The sequence below is a fragment of the Panthera uncia genome, assembly GCF_023721935.1.
Source record: "Panthera uncia isolate 11264 chromosome B3 unlocalized genomic scaffold, Puncia_PCG_1.0 HiC_scaffold_1, whole genome shotgun sequence".
NCBI classification, from domain to species: Eukaryota; Metazoa; Chordata; class Mammalia; order Carnivora; family Felidae; genus Panthera; species Panthera uncia.
The window spans coordinates 136,010,112-136,030,317 of NW_026057582.1; the positions used below are offsets into that span (position 1 = coordinate 136,010,112).

The window sequence follows — 20,206 nt, forward strand, 5'->3', positions numbered from 1 at the left end:
CTCCCCACCCCACCCCCCAACCCCCCATCCCCACCCCTTCCCCATCGCTCCTACCTCCTCCCCTCCCCCTTCCTTCCCTTCCCCCTCTCCTCCCCTCTTCTTCCCCCTCTTCCCCTTCCCTCCTCCCTCTTCCCTTTCTCCCAACCCCTCTCCTTCCTCCCCCTCCCCCTTCCCCCCCACCATCCCTCCCCACACTCCACTCCTCCCTCCTGACTTCCCCTTCTCCTTGGCCCACTTCCCTGCCTCCTCCAGGGGAGCACCGGGGCCTCCCCAGAACAAAGCCGGAAACGTGGCTCTTAGGGCCAGGAAAGCACAAATAATTAAATAAGTCAGAACTCCTGTTGGTAAATGTTGAATCCCACTAGACACACGTTGTTTACTCTTTAATATTTAAACATGTTAATTAAATCTCTGAATAAACAAATATATTTTAGCAAGTGGCACTCCTCAGTCGGAGCTCCACGCTGCCACCGTGCACCTCAGGGCCTTTAAGGTGAGGCCAGGCCGTCTCTGTGGACTGCCCCTTCGCAGGCCATCGGGCCAGGCAGCCCGGCTGGACTTCTGGCCAAGGGGGTGATGGACTCGACCCCACTCCAACCAAATCTGCTCCTCTCGGGACCCACGGCTGCCTCTGGTCTTCCCTGACCTTCAAACCGTCCCCCCCGCCTCCACATCCCCAGCGTGCCCTCTCCTCCTCCGTTCATTCACGCACACGCACTTTGGTCCAGGCGTACTCAGCCAGGCAGATGCTGGGCACCAGAAAGAACGGATACCCAGCCCCCCCCCCCACACACACACACCTCAAGGAGCTCACAGCCGTCCCTTCCGGAAGCCCATCTCCTCGGGCTGGCATGGCTTGGGCCCTCCCTACTTCTCCAGGCACAGGGAACTCCCGTCGGCTCCTTAAGGGTTCCAGATGTCCCTCTCCCAGAGTCGCTCCACCTAGAACAGCCCCCCCCCCCCCGGGGCGTTGGTCCCTCCTAGGAGGCTGGTGCCTGCTCCCTCTTAGCGGTCTCTTCCTCTGGGAACCCTCCCCACGTGCCCCAACCACAGAGGCCCACAAGCCCGTGTGCTTCCCGGAACACATTTACTGCGCCCATCGCTTCAGATGTAAACTGGATCATCTCCTGTTTGAGAGGAAAAACATTCCAGGGTCTCCCGTGTCCTCAGATGAAAATCTAAATCCCTTCCCACGCCGACCTCTCCACCCTCACCCCGGCCCCTGCACACCCCACTCCATTCCCTCTACCCTGCCCCGGCCTCTTAGCTATCTCTCCCCCACACCCTTCTCCCCCATTCCCACCTCAGACGCGCGCGCACGCGCACACACACACACACACACACACACACACACACACACGTGGTGGAAAATTCCACATTCTAAGCTTCAGGAAGCACCTCCTCTCCCTCACGCCTCCGGTGAGGGCTGGCACTGGTATCTCCAGGTAAGCCCTGCCTGCCTCCCCTCCGGGGGCAGCCCCCCACCCCCGTCACATCACACACATTCGCCACCCTCTGCCCCTCAATGTCCTCATCTGAAAGACAAAGACAGGACAGCACCCTGTGTCTCTCCTAACCCAGATTCATCAAAAGCAGTCCTATTGTGTAAACTTGGTACAACCACTTTGGAAAAAGACCTGGCAGTGTTTCATAAAGTGAAACATAAATATATCACACCATCCAGAAATTCCACTCCTAGGTCCAGACCCGAGAGAAATCAAAGCACGTGTCCACAAAAAGGCTGTGCAAGAACGTTCACTGTGGATTTACCCGTAATGGTCCACAACTGGGAAAAGCCAGGGTTCCTACAACAAGGAGACTCAATAAACAAACTCAAGGATTCCATAAGACGGAATAGTGCCCAGCAATAAAAAGAAACAGATTCTGTTACCTGCAACAAGATGCATGAACCCGGTCTCTTCCTCTGGGAACCCTCCCCATGTGCAGGGGGACCCTCCCAAAACATGTTGCTGAGTGTGTATTATACGATTCCCGTTTACATGAAGCTGTAAATCAGGCAAAAGCAATCTATTAGGGAAAAAATCAGAATGCTGAGACTGCCTCTGGGGACGTGAGGGCGGAGACTGGCTGGGGAGGGACATGGGAGCCTGGAGCCTGCTTCAGATTCTGTGTCTCCCTCCCTCTCTGCCCCTCCCCTGTTTGTGCGCTTTCTGTCTCTCTCAAAATAAACAAACATTAAAGAAAATTTTTTTTAATTTAAGAAATAGATAAATTATAAATCTGCTTAAGGATGATCATCTTTCATGGCTTAAGGTTATTCTAAACTTGCATTTTAAGAGAAAACAGAAAGGATCACACGTTGAACACCATTTACCCATCACCTGAAATGAATAATCATTAATTAATTCCCTAATTATCATTTTGTCACATGCTAATCTCAAAACACAGAGAGAGAGGGAAAACATCACAGATAAAGTTAATAGCCCTGCGGTTCCTTTTCCTCTCTCCCTAGAACCAAGGTTGTCATGAATTCGGTTTGTACCCAGCCACAATTTTATCTTCTTACTGTATTGTCTGTATCCAACACGTTACTTTGGTCGTCGTGTTTTCTTTCTTTTTTTTTTTTTAATTACACTTGTGGCATAGCATTCTGCAGCTTGTTTTCTGTTTTTGGGTTTCCATCAGCATTAGATTTTCAAAACGTAGCCACGTTACTGCACAGACATCAAGATTTTCACTGTAACAGCTACGTGCCATTGTAGCACATCAACATACCCCAGGTCCCCTGATCTCCTCCCCTCCTGAGGACATGGGAGCTCGTGCCAATCATCTCACTCCCTCACACGCTACTCTGCTCGATAAATGGGAGAAGGTGGGATCCGGAGTGAGCCTGGGTTTGAAACACAGCTGTGCCATTTATGCGTGGCCTTAGGGCAAGCTCTTGCAAGGTCTGGCCTCGACTTCCTCATCTGGGAAATGAGAACAGCCACCATGCATATGGCTGAAATGCCATAGAAACTGCCCGACCAGGAGAAAGTCCTCTAGGAGCAACAGCCGCGAGGACTGTGTGCTCCAGAGACTGGGAAGCCAGAACAATCAATAAACACAGGTCTGGATGGACAACAAAGAACATCTCAAAGGTGGGACCTGAGGGACAAGAAGGGCTCAGGTGAGCAGAGGAAACAGCCTGACCGAAAGACTGAGAGTTGGAAATGCATGGGGATGTTTTGGGAAGGCATGGGGGGGGCGGGGATAACGGGAGGCAGGAGGCCAGAGAGATGCTGCAGCCTAGACGTGAACAGAGAAGTCCGAACTTGACCCTGGGAGCAATTAGGACCCAACTAAGGTTCCTGAGCTGCAATTACAGAATCATTTCCCTGCCTTCCAGATAGTTCTTAAAAATCAACTGTGAGTCTTGAAAAGTACTATGAAAAACGTTAACTGTGCTTTTATTTCCCAACTACATACTGGCTCACGTGGACCAGAGCACATTCTGGCAAGTCCAGCCCGGTGGGAAAAGGGGAGAGTGGGGGCCAGGGTCGGAATAGAGCCAGGCACCACAGTTGGGGTGCAGAGAGAAGAAAGGGGAGTGGAGAGAGAAGCCGGCACCTGGGTGGGCCCCACCAAAATATGCTCGGGAGTGGGTTAGTGTGCTTGTAGAACGGAGGTATTCAAACTTTTCATGGCCTGGGAAAATTCATACAAAACGTATGCAGAATACTATCCCGGCTCTGATCTCCAGGGAGTGCGCCCCGAAAGCCATCAACACAGCTGTCATTTTCAAAGTGTGGTCCCAGGGCCAGCAGCACCCACATCACCTGGAGACTCACTAGAAAGGAAGTCCTCAGGTCCCACCACAAATGGGAATCAGAAATTCTGGGGTGGAGCCCAGCTGTCTGTGCTTCCGCAAGCCCTCCTGGGGCCAGGGATGCACGCACAGGTGTGAGAACCCCCAGGGTCCTTTCCCACAAGCCTTCCACACACATAGGACCACCCCTATGCAGCCTCGGCCCTCTCCAACCTTCTACCCAGTCCCCAGCCACGCCACTCAGAGTGTCAGAGGTCAGAGCCTGAAAGGCCCTCCAAGATCACCTGGGCGGGACTCCTGGTTTTAAGTATAAGAAAACGGAGGCCCAGAGATGGCCAGTGCCTTGCCTGGACTCACCCAGTAAGCTGGTGGCACTGATAGGACCCAGGAAGTCCCTGTCTTCTGCCCCGGTGTCCTCACTCAGAAGACATTCTCTGGGATGTGGCTGAAAACACCTGCGCCCACAAAATTCAGGAATCTCAAACTCCACCAGGTCCCAGAGGCCCCTTCACACATCGGAGATGAGCACGGTGTTATGTCTTGTATGCCAAGGGGCACCTGGGAGCTGCAGGGACTCGGGGGGGGGGGGGGGGGGCCAAGACTAAAGGAAATAAGGGCTGGCAAGAAAGAGAGAAGCACCGATAACACCAGGGGCACGAGGGGGGCCCTGGGACCGAACATGCCCAGTTCAAACCCCAGCCCTGCCACTTACTAGCCAAATGGCCGACCGAGAACAAGTTCAATAGCCTCCCCGTGCTGCAGTTTCCCTGTGCTTTCATAAAATGAGGCTGATAATAGTACCTGCCTCGTTGGGCTGTGCTGAGAATGACGGAGGATTAAAATAAGCCAGTCCTCACAACAGCCGCTGGAACACAGTCACTGCAAGGGTTTGCATTCTAGAAGTCTGCTCTGCTGAGGGCAAAGCCCCAGGCCCACAGAGGTTCGAAGAGCAAGGAGAAGGAGGTGCCCGGTGCTCTGGGTGGAGGCGTGTGTGCAAGGTCACCGAGCTGGGATCTGTTCTAGATCTGGGAGACATTCTGCCAGAAGCACCCCCATCCTGCTCATCAGGTCTTTACTGAGCACCTACTAGATCCTGGCTACTGGGAACACAGCCAAATGCAACCCAATCCCCAGCTGCTGATGCTCACAGCACAGTAGAGAAACAAAAACACGAAGGAGCCTGATGCCATAAAGGGCATGTGGCTGGAACCCAAGAGTCTCAGCTGGACTGAGACCCTAGCCATGCCACCCTCTTCCATCCACTGACCCACCTGGGGCAGGTAAGGACAGACACCAGAAAAGGGAACACCAAGGCCTGCACACACCAGACCAGAGTCCAGACAACAGCAGCCCTGAGTGAGTGACTGACGGAAAGAAGGCAGGCAGGCCAGCACATCGGCTGGGTGGGGAGGCAGCTTGCATGCCGGGACTAGGGCAGGTGGGGTGGGGAGGCAGGAAAGAGTACCAGTCATTTGCATGGAGACAGGAAATTACTCCGGACAATGAAGCCAGAACAAGAGTCAGGAAGGGAGAAGGTCACACAGCTGCTCCCTGGGGGCCCCAGGCACCGCTCTGAGCAGAGAGGAGGGGGAGTGTCGTGTTCCCCAAGGGGAAGGGGGGGGGGGTCAGGCCCAGAACGGCCTGGGCACAGTGTCTGCTGGGTGCCCAGAGGAGGAAGCAGGCGGCTGACCCTATACCAGCACAGAAGCCAATCTCTGTGTACCAACTGGGCATTCATCCCACCCGTGGCTCTCCTCCACCCAGATCACCTTCTGATGGGACTTTCTCCCAGGAACCTGGCCTGTGAGGGGGTCAGAGGGAATCTGGCTGCACCCTCAGCACACCTGGCCCAGCTTCCCTGCAGCCTGGAGGTAGATTCCCACGAGCAAGGTCCAGGGAGCTCTCACAAAAGGGGCTGGCCCCTCACAGGCTCTCACATAAACACGCTGAACAAATGCAGAACTGGGGAGATGAACGAGCGTCTGGGGAGAGCACCCTGCAGCCTGCGGGTGGACACAAGGCCCGTGGCACTCTTCCTTCCTGCCTCCCTGCCCCTCTCCCCTCGTTTGCTGGGGGTCACCTTCCTAATAGCGGTGACCTTGCTCCAATCTTGGTCTCCCAAGGTCAGAAAGTGACAGCAGCAGAAATGCAGCCCCCCTCTTGCCTTCCGTACATGGCTTCCCCAAAAATACCACGGAGCCCCTTGTGGACAACAGCAAGGCCAATGTCGACCTCACGACCAGGGCCCACAACCCTGACAAGTTAACTCCCCTGCTTCCTCTGACATTAGATGGGCCTGAGAACAAGGGAATCCAGAATCTGTAAATCTCCAATTAGAAACACTGCACCCTGCCCACCTCGGGGAAGCCACGTTTTCACGCGTGTACGTTTTTCTTTAAACTTCACATCACGTGCATTTTCTAAAATCCTGCCCCTGCTTCTCCTGAGACAGCCTTTTCAGCTGTCACTCCTTTCACTAAGGCTCAGCACCCAACTCGACTCTGAACTCCAAGAGCGGGGGCACCTGGGTGGCTCAGGAGGTGGTGGCTCAGGTCCTAGTCTCACAGTTCATGAGTTCCAAGCCCTGCATCAGGCTCTGCGCTGACAGCATGGAGCCTGTTTTGGATTCTCTCTCTCCCTCTCTCTCTGCCTCTCCCCTACTCATGCTCACACTCTCGCTCTCTTTCTCACAGTAAATAAATAAACCTTAAAAAAAACAAAAAAACAAAAAACCTATAGCGGTGCCTGGGTGGCTCGGTCGGTTAAGCATTTGACTTCAGCTCAGGTCATGACCTCATGGTCCCTGAGCTGGAGTCCTGTGTCAGGTTCTGTGCTGACAGCTCGGAGCCTGGAGCCTGCTGTGATTCTGTGTCCCTCTCTCTCTCCCCCTCTCCCACTCGCACTGTCTCTTTTTCTCAAAAACAAATAAACATTTAAAAAATTAAAAAAAAAAAAAAAAAGCCTGTAAGCTCCAAGAAGGCATGGCCCTTTATCCTCTCTGTGTAGTGTCCCAGGGCTTAGCACCGTGCACGGCTGGAGGCTGGAACTAGTAAGACAGAGAGGGGACTCCCTCGTCTCCGGGTCCTACAGGAGGAAGGGCCAGGCTGGCCCTGCTGGTGCCCCTGCCCACCCTTCCCCAGTAGCCCAGATGCTGGGATGGGCCTCGGCAGGCAGTGAGGCAGGTGCTGGGCACCCCACAGCCCGGGTGCACGTGCAGTTCAGCACCCACAGTGGACTCAACGTGCCCCAACACCAGCCCCCATCAGCGGTCTCTTATGCACTTGGAAGACAGGCCTTTGAAAAACAGATACAGGCCCTCCCTGCACATCTCCCCAGGGACAGGAGCCAGCCACCCCATAGGGCACAGGACCTTCCCACAGAGGAGAGAAATCTGCAGCCACGGGGCCGCACGCTGGGAAGTCAGGCCCTTCCCTTCACTGCCAGGGGCGTTGAGGAGCCCCACCTCCTCTTCCATTATTCTCTCCCTACAACTGCCTCAAAGACGAGGTTTCTGCCAAGGGAATGAAACTACACCCCTCCTCCACGCCCCTGGCCCCCTCCTCACTTTCTCATGTTATTTCCCACTTGGTGTCTTACCGCCACATTTGTTAAAATGACTGCCACTTAAGAGGTGGCAAGGAGTCAGAAACACAATCTGGAGCAAAGCTGATATTAAATAACTTTCTGAGCCTGGCACGTCTGCCAAGGTTCCCTGCTGAATCTCAGGTGCATAAGGAAGAGGCCACCGAAGGTAAGGAGCCAGTCACACCCCGATTCCAGCCTCACCTCTGCTGGGGAAAGGCCCCTCCCTTCTCCCAGTAAAGCCTGAAGCTTAGCGGTTGCCACTAACCCCCCCTTTCCCACGTGATCCCACACACTCCTGACACACACGCAAACGCACACGGCCTGAAACAATTCCTGATACTCATATCCAAAGATCCAAGCTACAAAATCCTCCCATTCAACTAGCCCAGCAACCTCTCCCCTTGCCATTTTCCAGGTAAACACACTGAGCCTCCAAGATCCTGAGTCTTGTGGCCGGTGGCTAGGGCTAACCAGATACAGTGGTTGGAATTAAAGCATCTCCCAAAGAGTAGCAATCCCGAAAACACCAGAAGGGTCCGGGTGGTTGATGCCAGGATCGGCTGGCTGTGATAAGGTCACTCAGCTGGACGCGTGTGCTCCACGGTACGTAACCTCATAGCATCGGCCCAGGCCACAAAGATTTCCAATGGCCACCATCACACTCGTGACCTGAGAAAATCATCTGTGGCCACTAGCACTCGAAGACCCCCTGAAGCCAATCACCCACGATGCAGTTTCAATGTCGCCTGCCCCAACAGTGCCCACCACTGCCACCCCAGCCCAGCCGAACACACTGCTGTACTCCACTCCAGCCTCTGGGTGTCACTGCTGCCCCCCAGTGACTTGGAACCATAGAGCCCTCCTTGGTGAGTATAAAGGACCCCAACAGGCCAACGTGATCCCGCAAATAACTCTGGCCCTGTATCCTAACTTCATCTTTCTTCCAGAAAGAGACAGACGGCCAACCATGGAGTGAACACCATGTTCCGGACATTTTCCACACATCATATAATTTAATCCTCACAACAGCAACACCTCCCAAAGCACCTTACTTTGCAGATGAAGAAAATGAGATCCAGAGAAGTTAAGCAACTTACTCAAAGTGAAAAACAAAAAACAAAAAACAAAAAACAAGCAAGGGGGAGGGCGAGTGTTGGAACCTGAGTTTGAAGCCAAATTCTATGACCTTTCCACTATCCAAGTTAGCCTCCCTTGAGATATCAGACTCTAAGCTATGGAGCTACGGGCCCTAGTTAAATCAAATGGCTTTACCATGACCCTCAGTGATGCTGGAACCTGTGAGAAAACCAGCTTTGATCAAAGGCACAATCTCAACAGGGCAGGCAAACCAGCGCCTCCTTCCCTGCAGACATCATGGTCTAGTGCCCTCTTGTGGCTCAACGTGGAACTGGAGTGAATGTGAATGGGAGGCCCTTGAGGGTGGACTGGAGGATTCAGGATTCACCCCCTTCCCACTAGATTCCTAAGTTCTTTCTCCCAGGACTGGTCCCACAGCCCCATCTGTAGCTGACAGGCTTAGTCAATTACAGTAGCCCCGAAGGGGATCATCTAGCGAATGGGGAGCTACCCCGGGCAAGAACAGCAGTAAAACTCCATGGGACCCCATCTGCAAGAGGCTGGGTGCTCCTGAATTAGTCTGCATAGAAATTCCCCACATCCAGAGCGCCTGGGACACTCTGCCCCCTGGTCCCCCAACTGAGTCTATCAGTGGGAACCAGCTATCTCCCTGCTCTTTTGAAAGACATGTGCCTTAGTCACTTTGTCACCTTTTCCAGATATACTCCATCCTGGTCCTTCTGTTGCCTTCCTCAGCTTGGCCCAGGTGCTACCTCCACCCACGTAACTCCCTCTAGCCCCATGCTTCAAGGACCCGGAAATGTCACTGCCTATCACCTCTGTGAGACTCCCATCGTACTACATGCCAGTTTGGCCTCTGGGCACCCGTCACGCGCCAGGCACCTACGGTAATCTCGTCTAATCCCGACAACTACTCTACAAAGATGGACACAGTTAGCCTGATCTTTCAGAGAAGGAAACTGAGGCTCAGGGAAGTTAAACAACGTGGGTAAACTGACACAGGGGCAGAGCCAGGATTTAAACTGAAGGCCGCGTGGCCAAAGAAGCCACTATTCTCCTTACCACACCGAGCTGCCTCCCAGACAAAAGGGCCATTGAAAATCTCGGGCGCCAGAATTATTCTAACAGAAGGCCTTGGATTAGAAGCTTAATCCGTCAGGGTGAGCGTGCTGAGCTAGAAGGAGAAAAGACTGGAAGCAGAAAGAACAGATGAGAGCCATAGGAAGTATCTGTGCCCGTGGGGATGAAGTTCCGGAGTGTGGTAATGAGAAGAGGAAGAAAATGAGAGGAACTGCGCACGTGCATACACACTCTCTCGTGAAATCTTACAATAGCATCATTGCATTATTAGCATTATCTCCGTTTTTCAGGTGAGGAAACTGAGGATCGAAAAAGTAGCCAGTCCAAGGTCACAGAGCTGGTAAGAGGCAGAGTTGTGATCTCAAGCCATACATAAGCAGGGTTGCATACACAGACAACCTCCAATCTAGCAGGAGGGCCATGAACGTCAGCTTCACCCCTGCTCTTCAAGGTACCAGCCTCAAGAAAGTGTCAGAAACGAGGAGGTGGGGAAAGACTGACCGCAACAGAGAGGGTCCCATCTGCAGCCCCGGGATGGGTCTCAGGACAGCATCGCAAGACGCGGCTCTGTGAGCTGAACACCCACCACGAAAGCAGAAGACCTCATCTCCAAAGCCGACAACCACAGTAGTGGGACAGGGCTCACGTGTGGACCAACTAGCAAATGGGGCCAGATAGCGCCTGCTCAATATGAGACTGCCCAGAACAGACAGAAAATAGCCAAGTACTCACAGAAAGGAAACGGTCCAAACCAGCTTGTCCAGGCAGGGCCCGTCAACTTACGTGGGGATCTCTGAGGGAGAAACAGAGCCCAGAAAGACTAAAAGACAGCACCAAGGTCTCGCACCTGGTAATCATCAGGACCTGGTATTTACTGAGCAGTCACCTGGTGTCTAAGTGACCCCCAAGCTTGGCATGAGGGGAAGGGGGCAGGGAGCAGTGAGCGATGCCCCCACACTTGGGTCAGTATATCAAACAGCCTGGGGGAGTTCATAAAGCTCAATTCTTCTGGGACACTAACCCCACAGCGTAACCACCTCTAAACTTCTCTGTGTCCACATCAAGACTGATCTTCGTGGGCAGGAACTACGTCCCGTTCATTCATCTCCATTACCCCTGTGCAAACGTGCCGATCCCTCCTGCTGCTGCTGCAGAGACAGACCAGAGGGGAAGAGCAGTGACTTCCATCCACCCAGGGCACTCTCCCAGCCACGTCCCGGGGAGCTCAGGCCCAGGAGACTCCCGTGGCTGGGCTGCAGTTACGGTGAAGGCAGGACCAGCTCTGCAGAGAGAAGCCCCGCCTCAGGGACAGGCGACCTCCCTGCTCATCCCTGGCTCAAGAAAGGGTCTGAAAGCCAGGTCTGCCAGCCAGCGCACATCTCACCAGGCTAGAGCCACATCCCCAGCTCAGGCTGGTGCTGGCCTTCACCAGCCTCCTACCGTCTCATGCGCAGCACTGCCCTCTGGTGGCCACCAGGGTCTACACGTAGCTGAACTTGGCAAGAAGGAAGCCAAAGGCTTTAGAGCTTGTTTACGAAGACCTCAGACGTGATGTGCACAGCGAACAGAAGACATGCGCTTGTGCCTGCGCAAAGACACCCCAGATGCGCACACACAGCCTAGTTTACCGTGGGAGGCAGCAAGGTTAGGACAGCGAGTCTAAGATTGCTCCCTTCATTTTCTCTCTTTGCAAGAGACTAGGGGCTCCTTTCCCTTCCTCTGGAAGAGCCCAAATCCCTCAGCCCCACAGCAGCCGCTAGCAGAGGGTGGGGAAGGAAAGCCACACCAGCTGGGGAGGCAGGGCCCCACGCCAGGACTCACTAGGTGACTGAGCCAAGCCCATCCACCTCCCTTGAGCCCCACGTTCCTCCTTGGTAAAACTGGGTTGGACCCCAGTTATTTCCAAACCCCTTTCCAGATCAGGTGATTTATGGTTCAAAGTCTTGATCTTCTTCCTAACTCAAAAATACCCCCAGACATCTAGAAATAGAAACAATCCACATGGCACCCCACTGTTTAGACAGCCCATGAAGCACGTTACCACATCGATCTGACCATGACCCCATGAGGGAGACAGGCAGGAGTACCCCAACTCCCAGAAAGAAAAACCAAGGCCAGGGAGGTTCTGTGATGCGGTAAGCCCTCCAGCCAAGCAGCAGCAAAACAGGGTGTTTCCACAAAGGCAGGCCCTGCGGTCTCAGCAGGACTCCCGCCGTCTCCACGGGGACAGCTGTAGCCATCCTCCCTGCGTCCAGCTCATCCCTGTGGAGAGGCAGACGGAGCTTCCGTGAAGCAATGGGGCACAGCGCAGGCGACAGGAAGGGTGGAGGAGAGGAAAGCCGGCTGGTCTGAGGAGGCAGCAAGAGAAGAGCCATGAAATCAGGGAAGACGCTCTCCACACGAGCTCCCAGCTCTAGCTGCTCGGCACTGTAGACATCCCCCTTCTGCTCCGCGTCCATCAGCAGTCTTGAAACCCCGAAGCTCTACCTGTGAGAAGCCCCCTTGCCCTCCACTCTCTCACCCGAGCTCTCTCAGGCGACGGGCAGTCAGGGACACGATCCTGCTGACCACACCTCAGCCCAGAGCGGAGCTGGCGGGGACCCAGCCGTCGCCTTCCTGAATCCCCGCCGGACTCAGCCGGCACCCGGTCTCCTGGGGGAGCTGACCTGACCTAAGGCCAAGACACCACAGGGTGGTCAAGGAGGCCTGGGAAGAGGGCTTGGCTGAGACACCGCCCTGGGGGAAGGTGCTGCTGAGAGCGGGTCATGGAGGCAAGCCCCCAGGCCTCCCCGACTTGAGACTGCCTGTCTGTGACCCTATCAGCCAGTGCTGCCAGGCGATCCCCATCCCCATCATCTCATTCGCCTTCCCCTCTGACCACACCACCAGGGCAGTTGGCATCCACAGACCCGGAATGTTACAAAATAAACAACCCTTCTAGGCCTTCATGTCGACCCTCTTTTTAATTCTTAACGGAGTACGATGGTCGTGTATTCACGAATGACTATACAAATGTGTGTGTCTACCAACGTATACTAGCCCAAGAGTCCAGACACTACAGCTTGACGTTAAATGTCAGCCCACTCTGTGCAAAATTAAGCAAGTCAAATTCGATATCTAGGCTCATACTGCACCTGTAAAATGGGATTAATATTAACTAACAGTACCTCTCTCCTAGGGTTCATGTGAGATCGTAATGAACTATTGCTTCCAAAGTGCTTGAAACAAGGTCTACAACACAGGAAGCACTCGGTACCAGTTAACTGTTGTTATATATTGATGACTTTCTCTTTGCTGGGCGTGATACAGGGCACTGCCCCTCAGAGCACTGCTAAGAAGTAGTTACCGCTATGCTCAACTTACAGATAAGGCAACAGAGGCCCAGAAGAGGTAAGGGGCTTGTCCAAACCTAGGGAGAGGCCAGGCCCCGAGGATCAGCTGGGGAAACCCAGCCACCGTGTTCCTCTCCATGCTTGCTGATTCTGAGGAAGGAATCCCAAATCTCCTACCACCCAGACCAGGCACACTGTTGGTGGGACAAGGCAGATGGAAGGAGGGCTGGGGGACAGAAGTGAGGCTGGAGAGAAAGGATGGGCTCTCCAGCCCTGCACTAAACAGAGCAGAGCAGAAAGCCTCACTGAGTGAATATGTAATTGGCGAGGGCCGCAGGCTACGAGGAGCCGTGTGGCTGCCAGCCTCGCCTAGCTGCTGCCTCTGGGGACCCCGGATTTGGAAACATCGCCCCAGAGGGAGACACAGTCATGGGCAAAGCTCTGGCTTTGACAGAGCAGAAGAGGGTGACGCCTGCCCCAGCACCTGAGAGAGGGACCCTCTAGTAACCCAGGGCCACAGGCAAGTAGTTGGCTCTGTCTGGGCCTCTCGCGGTCCCCTTGGGCAGAAACATGAGGGAGGGGACGCCTGCAGCCGTTCCTTCCCGCCATGAGTTCTGGTGAGCCCTGCACAAGATTAAGGATCCTCATGGGGATTCCCAGGGCTCCAGTGGGCACTGAGCTTCTGTTATGACTTCAGTGAAGTCCTCATCCTTGGTGATCCAACCCATCAAACAGGAGCAGCACACATGCCTGGTCTCCAGGAGTATGTGTTTCCCAAAGTGAAGGCGAGTGAGGCTCATGGGATAACAGACAACTTGAGTGGCTGACAGCCACCACCAGATCTGGTGGGGGGCGGGGGGGGGGGGGGGGCAAATGCAGCCTCCACTCAGGCCACACCTAGACCCATCTTCCAGGACTCTCAGCTGTCCTCCAATCCCTCACAGATGGACTGTTTCCAGAATGCTGCCCCCCGTGGGAGAAAGAACTTTCTGGATGAAAATGGAGCCACAGGATGTCTAGCCAAAGGACCACCGCCAGAGAGAAGAGTCCATGGAACTCAGAGAGAAGAAGTCATGACTGGAGCACCACAGAAGGAGTCACGAGACTTCTACAGCTTTCCTTTTGGGAAACATGCAACTCAACCCTTTTCTTTATTTTGTTGATCGGTAAAATGGGACTGCTTATGATCCCTGCTTATGCGCTTCAAGTAGCTGTGGCCAAAATAAACCCAACCACTGTAAACTAGAAAGCATAAGAGAAATGCTGAGGTGTTCAGGAGGTAAATAATTTGCTAGACAGAAACAAAAGGCAGGACCTGATGGGTACCAGGAGATAGTCTTTTGAGACCCAGCCTGGCCCTCCAGTGGTCCAGGGCTGAGATTCTCCTCTGCCACCCAGCCTGACCCCTCCTCTCATTTTCCCTGCTCCCCCTGCCAATCAACCCACCCCTCCCCTGGAACAGAGCCAAGAGGGAGAGTCTGGGCTTCAGGGTCACCTATCCTACCGTCTACCCACCTCCCTCCCAAACCCAGGCTCTTCTAAGCCTTTTAGATTATGGACACACCAAGGTTTTTTGATTACACATGCTTTAGCAATAAAAATTTTATCTTGTGACCCCAGAAAGCTCCTATTTATTAAATCATATGCTTGTGTATCTTTAGTCCATATGCTAAATATTGAACATTCCTTGTTTTAGACAAGAATAACTTGGAAGTTCTAGCATGTTCCTCTCACATCCAGAGGAGGTCTCTGCTGGGGCAATGACTGGAAGCTTTGCAGAGGGAGGTCTCCTTCTTGCCTTGAGCGCAGAGTAGAGAACAGACAGCCATGAAGCCGGGTGTCTGGGCTCTCAGAGGCTGCAGGCCCCGGTACATTGCTAAGTGTGGCATTTGGTCTGGGCAGTTGAGTCCAAACCGTGTGGCTCTTTCTGGGTGAGCCAGAGTTCTCTAGAAGTAGGAAGGGAAGGAAGAAGGAAGGGGAAAACGGCCAATGGCCAGAGAGCGATCAGCCCTGCCCTCTTCTGGGGTGCATCACAAAGGTCAGCCACCAACCCCAAAGACGGTGCCCTTAGAAGTGGCCTCACAGAGCCTTGTAGGGGTGTTCCTTGGGCTAGCATGGCAGATGTCCAAGATGGAAGGGGCACCGCCCCATGGCCTCAATTCAGAGCTGAATTTATAGGCTCAGAAAGGCTATAGCACCTCCTAATGCTCACAGTGGGTTAGGGGCACGACCAGTGGTAGGACTCATGGTGACTCACCCCTTTCTCTAAGTCTACCTTCCCTCTGGCCACCTGGAGGCCCCGAAGGGAGGCCAGAGACCATGCCTGTGATCCCAGTATAAACCAAGGGACGGAGTCCAGTGGCAGGAGAGATGCCACAATACTGGCAAAGGTCATCCCGAGAGAAGGTCACGGCCCACCCACACTCCCACTTAAGAGTCAGCTAGGGCGAGGGCTCCCCCATTACACTCAGAGAGGAAGAGAAGGCAGCAGACAGGGACAGGCGGGGCAAGGACAGACAGCATCCCAGGGGAGCAGACATCAGGCCCCTCCCTTCTTCACAGCCTCAAGCGCCACTCCAGCTAGGCAGGACCCTGAGCTGCCTCCTAGGCCCCAGGCTCAGCCCTCCAGGGACCAGTCCCCAAAGGCTCTCAACGCTAGGGTCAGGTTGGGCCGGTGGTACCCAAAACCACCACATGCTCAGGTCCCCCTGGAGCTGTAGAGATGATACCCTGAGCCCCAGACTGTGCCAGGAAAGACTCACTTGGGCTTGTGGGGGCTGAAGACTCTGTCTCCAAGCAAAATCCCAGGACCTCTGGAGTCCAGGGTCCCCAGTTTTCATCCCAGAAGTGCCCCACTCCCCAGAGCTGCCACCACTCCCCCTTCCAAATCTCACCACAAAGGCCTCCGGATTGAGCCCACCTCTCTCAGGCCTAGCCTAACTCCCAAGAGCCTGGCTGAGCTCCATGACGCCCTTGGGGCCTGGCTCACACCCCTGCCTGCATCCCAGCTCTCAAGGGTAATTGTCAAGGCTGGCTCTTCCCTTGATCCTTAGAAAGGCTAAGTATCAAGGAGTCAATACAGCAGCCAAAGCCCAAAAGATCCTTCACCCAGCCAGGCAAGGGCCTGCAGGGAAGACCAGGGACACAGAAGGACCTGAGAGCTGCAAACACCAGCCATCCTAGGGTGGCTCCTGCAGAGACCCAGTTGGTGGCTCAGAGTCCCAGCTAAGAAAGAGCTCATGGTATTCCCAAGGCGGGGTAGCCAGTCCCAGGAACTCTGGGCCCTGTGAGCCATCTCCTCCCCTTTGATCTTCAGACAGTCAAAGAAGACACCATTCAGATCCAACCCCAGGCAGGCTTGACCTAGACAGTGGGCCCACCTCCCAGCCACCGCCCTCTGCCTTTGTGACGTCAGAGCCTGGTGGGGCCAGAGCGCAGCAGGGCAGTGCGTGGACCCTTCTAGGTAAGGTTACTGTGTGCCTTGGGCTCCAGAGGGACTGGCCTCCTAAACAGAAAGAGGCCAAGGGAGAGGGCCCTTGGGGAGGAGCGGAGGGGAGACCCACACTTCTGCCCTGATGCCTTATGGCGCTTCCCTCCTGATACCAACGGGACAGCCCCCTGCTCCATCAGAGGCACCCTCAGCCAGCCTCCGATGGGTACACAACAGCCAAGCCACACACGACCCTGAGAGAAAGACCACTAGGCACCTCTCATCTGTCTTAAAATTTACATATCGTCAGTTAAGCACTGAGGAAAGGACCTTAGAACTCTACGGTCCCACAACATCTGTGGAAGCCAGCCCCCCCAGTTCCCGTAGCTAGGCCTGATGTCGAAATCTGGCTACACCCCAGCCTCTTCTTCATCCCCCAGAGTCTGCCCAAGCTGCACCCCTAAGCATCCACCAGCAAGAGCTTCAGGCTAGTAGAAGACTGCAGGACCCCTCAACTCTGCATCTCTGATAGCGCCAGAAATCGGAAGATCACGCTTTCCTCCAGCCAAGCCCCGGCTTCAACTCAAGTCCCCTTGCCAGGTCATGCTGAAGTCGGGCCTCCTGCCCTGCAGTGAGAGCTTCTGTCTGCCCTTAAGGCCCTCCTCCCAGCCTGCTTCCACAGGCTTCCGGGCAGAACTGGGGCCTCGGCTTTGGTGTTGGACGGACAGAGATCCAAGCCTGGCTCTCCACTGGGGCTACGTGCCCCCAAACATTACTCTACCACCCTGAGCTTCCATTCCCTCGGGTAAAACAGGACACGGTGACATCTGCTTCCCAGGCTGAGCACGATTCCCCCTGCCTCCCTCCACTGATCTCTGCCTCTGGGCTAGAAGACGAGGCCCTTCCCCGAGTTCAGTCAATACCAGCCATAGATGTAACAGGGCACTGGGGAAAAGATGGGGTGAGGAAGGGTCATCAGACCCATGACCTCTGACCTGCCTCTCTCCCACCTGCCACTCCACACAGTTCCTGTGGGAATCCGGTTCCCTGGCTCTTAGGTGTTGGGGTGGATTTAAAGAGAGGAGTCCCATCTGCAGAGTCCCAAAGCAAGGATGGGGACACACACACAGTCTCCCAATACACTCCCTGCTCACCGTCCTCCTGTATGTCCCACTGGAGTCCTCCAACACCCAAGGGGACAAGAGACTGCCCCATCCCCACCCATCACCCACCTTTCCAGCACCTCTGTCTCGGAACCACTGCCTGGAAACAGAAGCCAACTCTCCTCGATCAAACTGCTTCCCCAAGCATCGCTTTCAGAGGAGCGCTGAAAACCTCTGCCTGGCTACAGAGAGCCTACGTGATTGTGGCCATCCCTGCCTCCCTCTGGCTTCCTACAGATACACATATCCTGGAAGCACAGAACAAGCTGAATAAGGCTCCCCAGCTCCCAGAGACCCACACCAGGCCCCCTTCTCTCCAACCCTTGGCCCACTAATCCCCCCTGGAAATCCCTAGATCCCACTCCTGAGCCCCTGGACCCACTGCTATGCTCTCCCCACCCCAGCCCCCACAGCCCGATGGTGCACTTCCCAGCTGGAGTTTCCCTGACGATCCCGCTCCAGACCCTCCTCCAGGCATCCTCCCGGATGCTGGAATGCTGTGGCCTGCAGGGCAGGAGACGCAGAGTTGGGTCCATCCTGTTTAGCCCCTGCCCCCCTCCAACCCCTCCCACCTTGGCTGTTTGTCTTATTATCCCAGGCCCACCCGCTGAAGGTAGTGAGGACGTGAGCGGCAGAGCGAAGATGTGGGTCAAGCTGGTCTCCTGGGCCAGGAGTCAGAGACATCTCCTGGGCCATACATTTCCTCAAACTGTTAGTGGCAAGAACACGAGCACACTCTCCATGAAACCAAAAGGGCTGGCGGGCTTTCTTGGGAGAGCAGGACTGCAATTCCTCCCGGCCTGGCCGCCCCATCTCTGAGGCAAAGGGAGGGTTGCCGCCTGGGAGAGCAGCACCAATGGCAGACTTAGCAGGTCTTGAGTCCACCCCAAACGTCTTCCTGAGACCCCAGCCAAGACTTCAGTGTGAATCCCTCTTGGCTTCCTACTCACTTTGAGGGACCCCAAGGGGTGTGGACCTCGGGAGGGGGATAAGAGAGCTATGCCCTGGGCAACCCCAGTGCGTCCACACCCATCTCTGGATGTCAAAATGGGGGGGGGGGTCACCTGGCCCTGAGGTCAGTGGAAGAAAAGATGGCCAGCTTCCCCGGACCCTGAGCTCTTCTTTCCCGGGGCTCACAGTTCTATCCCCGACCCCTACCCAAGGTTGGGGGGAGGGGGACGGGTGGGAAATACGGGCCACCATATCTCACTCAGATGGGGCAGAACCAAACAAAACGCCGATCCGAGTTGGATTTTCCCCAAAAAACGCATCTGCAAGATCATATAACCCCCATCCCCAAGACACGCCAGTCCCCTCTGCTCCGTTCTCCATCCTGACTCGGAATTACCGGAGCAGTCATCAAAGCTCACAAGGACGGGATCTGTAGGCGCCCAGATGCAGATGAGGGTGGGAAAGGCGGGGGGGGGGGGGGGGGGAGGGCGGAGAGGGGAGGGGGGGGGGGGGGTGTCTCGGAAATGCCCAAAATGGGGTTGGAGAGGGCGGGCGAGAGGGAAAGGGAAGAGGTAGGCGTCCATGACGGCCACGACATGTCCAAAGTCTCCCCGCGAGCAGCCAGCTCCCAACTTGTTTACTTGTCAGCGTGCTTTGCGGTTTCCAAAAGGAAATAGTTAAACATCTCGGCTGGATCGCGAACAGTCCCTGTCACCTTCCCTACCGGCTAAGCGCCGCCGCTGTCACTGCCGCCGGCTCTGCCGGGAATCGAACCTCGTCTACTTTATTCCACTCGAGCGTGGCCAAACTGTTGCTATTCAGTGGGGGGCAAAGAACTCGACGAGCCACAGCGGGTGGGGGCGGGGGCGGGAGCTGGGCCCCCGCAAGCCCTCGGCCGGCTGGGGTCCCCTCCGAGGAGAGGCACACACGCAAGCCCCGGCTCACGCGGGCCGGGGCCGGATCACCTGGACTCCGCCGCCCGAAAGCATCTCCCGAGCCACGGCGAGCCTGACGCGCGCCCGGCGGACGGCGGGCAGCAGCGAGCTGGGGCGGGCGGGCGGAGGGCCGGCTCCCGGCCGAGGGCGGGCGGGCGGGCTGGCGTGGGGGAGACGCGGAGCGAGAGGGGAGGCGGGCTGGGGAAGCTGCCGCCCGACTTACATGGAAGTGATATTCCTTGAGATGTCTGTGATGTTGATGCTGGCGTTCCCATTGCTGTTCCCTGAATCCTGCCCTTCCAGGAGGGGGAAGAGGTTCCCATCGTCCGGCCGCCGGCAATTGATCTCAGTCTTGCTGCAGACACAATTTGCAGGGCAAGCCAGCACGGAGCCCACATAGTCCAGCCAGACGCTTCCCAGCAAGAAAATCCGCCAGAAACTACACTTGGCTGGGCAAAGAGAGACATCCATCTCCGATCGCGGCTTCTAAAAAAGAGGAGGAGGAGAGGAGAGGGGGGTGGGGTGGGGGGAGTGGGGAGAGCTGGGGGGGAAGGAAACAAAGACGGCGAGGGAGGGGGGGAAGGGGGAGGGGGGGCCTCTGCCTTTGAAACGCCGTGCGATCAGATGCAAAATCCTTCAGCGTCTGAAACCATCGCGGCCGCCGCCGCCGCCGCCGCCGCCGCCGCCGCCGCCGCCGGGTGGGAGCCGCGGGGAGCGCCTAGTGGCGCGGTCTGCCTGGCATGGTGGCCGGCTCGGCGCTCGCCGGCTCGCCGGGTCCGGGGGCTCGGGAAGCGAGCCGCGCTCTCCGACTCCGAGACTTTGCAGGGTTGCAACAGACGGTGGGGAGGCAAAAAAGAAAAAGA

At 55.6% G+C, this 20,206-nt stretch overlaps 1 protein-coding gene across 1 annotated transcript in view; it reads right to left on the minus strand.

The window, feature by feature from the left end:
* The window catches only part of NTRK3 (neurotrophic receptor tyrosine kinase 3), a 281,699-nt gene extending 261,838 nt beyond the window's left edge, over nucleotides 1-19,861 (minus strand). Inside the window, exon 1 of the mRNA XM_049614067.1 lies at nucleotides 19,567-19,861. Coding sequence (XP_049470024.1) covers nucleotides 19,567-19,814 — 248 coding nt within the window. The 5' untranslated portion in view covers nucleotides 19,815-19,861. The remainder of the gene's footprint in view (nucleotides 1-19,566) is intronic.
* Nucleotides 19,862-20,206: the final 345 nt, after the last annotated feature.